At 40.6% G+C, this 6,389-nt stretch overlaps 1 protein-coding gene across 4 annotated transcripts in view; it reads right to left on the minus strand.

Moving 5' to 3' along the window:
• ppm1aa (protein phosphatase, Mg2+/Mn2+ dependent, 1Aa) overlaps positions 1-6,389 on the minus strand; it is a 32,383-nt gene that overhangs the window by 24,865 nt on the left and 1,129 nt on the right. For 3 of the 4 annotated variants that reach the window (XM_079854673.1, XM_079854672.1, XM_079854674.1), the window contains exons 2-5: positions 3,396-4,267; positions 2,706-2,823; positions 2,498-2,609; positions 1,638-1,695 (exon numbers count right to left, since the gene is read on the minus strand). In XM_079854673.1, the coding sequence (XP_079710799.1) occupies positions 1,638-1,695; positions 2,498-2,609; positions 2,706-2,823; positions 3,396-4,250 (1,143 nt within the window). In that variant the 5' untranslated portion in view covers positions 4,251-4,267. Of the gene's footprint in view, positions 1-1,637; positions 1,696-2,497; positions 2,610-2,705; positions 2,824-3,395; positions 4,268-6,251; position 6,389 lie in introns of those variants that run through there. The other variant, XM_079854671.1, reaches the window with a different exon arrangement.

Raw genomic sequence — 6,389 nt, forward strand, 5'->3', positions numbered from 1 at the left:
TTTTTGCTGTGGTATCGAAAACTGATAGTATTCCAGAATTGTTTACTGCTGGTATTGACTATTGAAATCTGGTCCCGTGATAAACCTATAAGCAGAGCTAGGTAGTAACAATGCATGTAATCTGAATTACGTAATCACATTCCAAAAATTAAGTACTTGTAATTAGATTATATTACATTTTAAAATACTATTATTCAGACTACAGTTACTTTTTTATTGATTACATGTTATTCTAACAATGGCAGTCAAATATTCATAATTCATTGATTCTCCCTACAACAAATTTTTTAGACGACTTTCTAAAAACGACTACTGTTTGTATACGTTCAGAACGTCATCCAGGTTTGTGGAATTGGACACACAGACCAGCCACTAGTAATGAGCCGTTCACAGAAAACTGAGACCCACACAGCAATCGATCACTGGAGAAATCATTTCACCTTTAACCAGTGTTTTCTCAACATTGCATCTAATCTAATCTAATCAACTCCAGATTAACACGTTAATTATTATTTGAATGATCACTTAGTTTCAGTGAGTTTTTTAACCATGCATTAATGTCTTTGGAAGGCTTTTGTCTTTCAAACAAATTAAAAATGTACAAATTCACATAATTGAATTAATTGAAATGGGATTCCCCAACTTTTTTGTCATCTGAAATTTCTTTGACCTACTATATTTACTTGAAGTACCAAATGAGATTTTAATTTGCAAGTTAGGTCAATAATAACCCTAACCGTCAATTTAAATAGTAATAATAATAAATAATAAAATTAAGTTCACAGTTCTTCTCTGATGTTGGTTAATGGTCACATGACATGCAGACAAAAAAAAAAAAAGATCTTTTTTTTTAGTAGTGTTTTATTTTTATTGTTTTTATTTTAAAAATTATTTATTTTTATTTTAATTACTTAATAGCTTTTCATTCAACTCACAAATTCCTGCAGTTCCATCAGGAACCCCAGTCTGGGAAACCCTGACGTAATGTAATATTTAACGCACTTCATGTTGTTGTTGATAAATAATGGAATGCATTTTTATATCAAGATTATTCTACTCAAATCAATGTGATAAACAAGTTAGGTCAAAGGTAATCTAAAAGTAATCCAAAATTAGTCAGATTATATTTACTTAAATATGTAATGTAATGTAATGGATTACGTTACTAACTACAATTTTTGTCATGCAATTTGTAATCAGTAACCAATTATGATTTGTAAGTAATCTACCAGCTCTGCCTATATGGCACTAACACATCTTTTGTAAGGTATTTTTTTTAGAATCAAGAAAGCTATAATGATCTAATCAATCCATGACAAATTTATAAAAAAACGTTTAAGCGTTTAAGAATTTCTTATAAATCTAAAATTAATTTGAACAACAAATTTGAAGGGCTCCATCCTGCACTCAACCAAACCATTCCCAAGCACAGCTCAGCCTATCCGGCACCATCATTATAGAGCAGATAATAGGAACAGGATGGAAACATGCACAAATGAAAGAACAAAAGACTACAAAACTTGAGAAGGTGACAAACAACATAATCGTGCAATGTGAATTCTAGAGCAAAACAAAAAGCATGCAAGCAAAAATCCCAGCATTTATACACACACACAGGGTCAAGCTGGTGTACTCACTGTATCCTCGTTCCTGTATGGGTTAAGTTTGTTGTATACTGCTTCAATTACACTCCGCCTGTGACAAACACAGGAAAATGTATGAGCTTCTGAGGGAAGAAAGGGAGGGAAAGAACCATCTCCTCTCTCGCAAAACCTACTGAGCTGCCCAAATTCAAAACAAAATGGAAATTCATATGCAATTCTTTAAGTGCAGCAACTTGAGCACTGTTGGTGCAGAGTCAGACCCAAGTCTGTTTGACATCAAAGTTTGGTTGGCTTTGAGAGCGGTTTTATAAACTTTTCTAAGGGGCCGTTTACACGACATCATTTTCGATTACAAATTTTAAACTTTATGCGTTTTGGCTGTTAATTTACAAGACAATGGCATTTTAGAGGCCTGAAAACAGGGTTCAAAGTGCACTTTTTTGAAAACAATACAGTTATTGTCTCTGTGTAAATGTGAATTTGTGAGAACAGTGACGTCATGCGCATTAACGTGTTCAGCCTATAGGCGCGTAGTGTTTCTATACAAAGTGACGTCGTCAACTACTGGCCTGGCATGAACAATACAGCATTTTTTGTAGTTTTCACTGATCCGAGTGAACGGGGACCGTTTTGACAATTGTGTCATCAGTACCCGAAAAATGCAAAGGAAAAACTTTTTTAGTACATATTTGTCATGTAAGCATGCCCTAAAAGCGGCGTGAACCAACAGCAATTCTGATTTTTGGTGAAATATAACAGATACACGCTACACAGTTCAAAAGTTTTGAACCTTAGTGTATTATTAATTAGTGTATAAAAAAATGCTGGATGGGCATATCACAAGGTTTTGGAACTAGAAATAAAGAGAGAGGGAGAGACGGTGTGGTACTAACTTGCTGGCCAGCTCTCCTCCAGGTGGTAGGTTGGGGATGCTCTCAGATGCTAATGTGCGCATCACATGTACCAGGTCGGGCACACCATCGTCCCCCTGCCTCTTCAGGATCTCTGTTATTTCAACAACAATTCAGAGCCATCAAGTATGGTCAACTTGAATGACTGATTCCGTTAAATAAAAATAAGTTCGTAAAGGTTAGCTCATACCTTCTACTCGGCTCTCTAGGTATTTATCAAGCTCCGCTTCCCTTTTGACAGCTTCAGGGGAAACCTTTGGTGCACTGACGAAACACACCAACACAACACTCATGTTGTCACGACTTCCCTGTCCAATCACAGAGGAAAGGAGGGGTTAATACAAATTAAAACCAATTAGAACTAAAAGAATATATGGTGAGAATATATATATGGTGAGCATATTATGTGAATATATATTATGTAAACAAAAACAGTAATATGAAAGAATACTATTACAATTTAAAACAACCATTTACTCTTTTAATATAATTTAAAAAGGCGTATATATCCTGTGATGTCAAAGATGAATTTTCAGCATCATTACTCCAGACTTTATTACTCCAGAAATTATTGTAATATGCTGATTTTCTGCTCAAGGAAAATTTATTGCGATTATCAATGTTGAATTTTTTTTTGGTGGAAACCGTAATATTTGCTTTCAGGATTCTTTGGCTAGAAAGTTAAAAATCGAATGCATCCCTTGCTGAATAAAAGTATTAATTTCTTTAAAAATAAAATAATAATAATTAACCGTAAACTTCTGAACAGTAGCAGAAACTGCATAAAATACTGTGCAAACCGTCAACAAGTGTGATTTCTGCATTTTTAATAAACAAAATAATTCATCTGACTCACTGGTAAAGGTCTGGTTTCACTCACCTTGTACAAACAGGTATCTACAATTTCATTGCAGACCCTCTCCAGATCGTCAGTCACCTCAAGTCGTGAACGAACAAAATCACACAGCTCCTCATTGGCCATCACATCCCAGATCCCATCGCAAGCAAGAACAATAAACTCGTCCTCCGCCTCCGACCGCTCGATAGCATACACCTCGGGCTCCGGCGACACCAGCTGCTCCGTGGGACCCTTACCATGAACACACTTATAGTCAAAGTCCCCCAGAGCCCTGGACACTGCCAGGGACCCATTGACGCGTTGGATCATCACAGATCCTCCAGCGTTCTGGATCCTCTCCTTCTCCAGGGGGTTGCTGGGTTTGTGGTCCTGCGTGAAGAAGTGCACAGCCCCTCCGCGACTCAGCACCCCCCGCGAATCTCCGCAGTTGATAAAGTAGATGTGGCGGGGTGAGAGCATCACACCAACGGCCGTCGAGCCACTGCGGTCGGCGCCACCGTGCTTCTTCTCCGAGATCTGCCGCATGTGATCGTCGATCTGCAGGAAACCCGTACGGATTCCGGATTTCACGCTGTCCACGTTGGGCTCCACGGCTGGACCCCCTCCTCCGCCTCCTCCTTGGAAGTCAGGGTTGCTGGTGATGTGCTCCAGGAGGTGCTCGCAGCAGTAACGTGCGACCTGCGATCCCGCATGCCCGTCATAAACAGCAAAGAACGACCAGGGGTCCAGGCCGTTGGGCAGACCGATGACAGCAGTATGCGCATCCTCCATCTCGACACGCCAGCCTTGCATGCTGCTCAAGCCGTAGCGCAGGCCATTGCCGTCCCCTTTTGCGTTGTGTTTCTCCATCTTTGGCTTATCGAGAAATGCACCCATCTCTGTTGCTTAGGAATCTGGAACACAGAAGTTCAAGAATGATGAGTGATATAAAAAACAGGGTGTCATTTCTATGCCACTCATGAGTCACGACGCCAAACTGAATCTCTATTTGTGTCCCAACTGAGCCAGATATAGGGCAGCACGATAGGATTGTCACGGTGCCAAATTTCTGCAGTCAATACCAGTAAAATTTCACAATTCTCAAATACTATCAGTTTTCAATACCATTGCAAAACCTGTAAAGAAATGCACTTTATTTATAAAGTTAAATATTAACATAGTGCAGCCCTACAAACAAGCAAAGTAAACGACTTTTTGAAATAGCAAATATAAATGTATCAGAAAAATCTAAATTAGATGATCTAAAATGAATTTGTAAAACCTTTAAAGGGTCATTTCACCCGTGGAGACATGAATGTGTATTGAAAGTGGGTCATTTATGTAGAAGAAATGTGAAATTATTTTTGAATTTGGAGCTTTCTAGACTGAGAAAAGCCAGAAAATGTATTTTTGGCTTATGTGGATGAAAGACAACAACTCCCAGAATGCACTTGCTTCGCTGCCCTACAAGGCCACTCCCAAGCCACGCCTACCGGTAAGACAGCGCAGTTGAAAACAAAACCATCAAGGCAAGGCTAGGCTACGAGTGAGTCTCCGTGACGAGTTTGCCCAAAATGTCCGGGATTCGGCTTTTGCGTTCTACAGTCGCCATTCATCATGTTTACTGTGGCGAGCAGGACGAGGCTGAGGGGCGCGGGAGAACGGCGCGAGGCCGGTGGCGTGATTACTGACGACCGACACCTGTGAGGCACTGTTCTCGTATCTCGCACGGAGGAGCAGGTATTTTCTTAGCAATGGTAAAACACACATCAACCGATCACGCCACCGGCCTCGCGTCTTTCAACCGATCACGCCACCGGCCTCGCGTCTTTCAACCGATCACGCCACCGGCCTCGCGTCTTTCTCCCGCGGCGCTAGCCTCGTCCTGCTCCCTGTATTACTGTGATTACAGATGAGCGCGCCTGTGAGATGCACCGGTCTCATGGGCTATCTCTCACGGAGGTGCGGGTATTTTCTTAGCAATGTTAAAACGCAAATCAACCGATCACTTGTTTAGCATTCATGTAAACATTACATTCAGATTCACCAATCGGGGTGAATTCAGTTAGATTGAAACAAAAGGTGAGCATGTAAACAATGGATGGCGACCGCAGAAAGCAAAAGCTGAATCCCGGACATTTTTGTCGATCTCGACGGCCGGACATGTCCGGGAAATAGAGTATGGTAACCCCTACTACTCAGCTTTCTTCGTCCCTGTTTTCTGCAGGTTTCTGCCGTTGAAATCAAACGCACTCGCACTGATCTGTGATAGGTCTGTTAGCGCATTAGGTCCAACCCCCTATGGGCGGGTTTGAAAGGGTGGATCTAGTGCTTGTAGTCTTAACAGAAATCCCCCCCTCTTACACTTCCTCCTACAATGACGCAAAATGACGATTTTTGAGTCATTGTAGGAGGAAGTGTAAAGAGGTAAATACAGATTTCTCTCGTCTCGGGGGAAAATGAAAAAATGTTGCATGACCATTCAATAGTATGACTGGGTTTCTAACAATGCAAAGCTTAATGCAAATGGGTGAAGTGTCCCTTTAATGGAAAGTTTAAAGGGATAGTTCACCCCCCAAAAAACATCCATACTATGGATGTCAATGGGGCCCATCAACTGTTTGGTTAACCATATTCTTCAAAATATCTTATTTTGTGTTCAGCAGAAGAAAGAAATTCGTACAGGAATGAGAGAATTTTAATTAATGGGTGAACTATCCCTTTAACGCTAACGAATCAAGTGTAAACACGCACGCATAGTTACACGCCCAGCACAATGCCTCTATTTATAATTCATGATGACTGATACTACAAAAGTCATGTCATGCCAGTGGCCAGTTTAGAAATAAACTATGACATGCCACCAGGCTCAAGTAACAAGTGTAAACACATACACACCGTCGCAAAGGCAGGCAGACACACGGGTTCCCAACCATGTATGGCCGTCAGCTAACACACTGCTACGCACACTACACACTCGCATACTAAAAATAGACGAGTACAAATGCATTCTGACCATTGTTCGCCACTCACATC

The sequence above is a fragment of the Squalius cephalus genome (assembly GCF_949319135.1).
Source record: "Squalius cephalus genome assembly, chromosome: 21".
Taxonomy (NCBI): Eukaryota; Metazoa; Chordata; class Actinopteri; order Cypriniformes; family Leuciscidae; genus Squalius; species Squalius cephalus.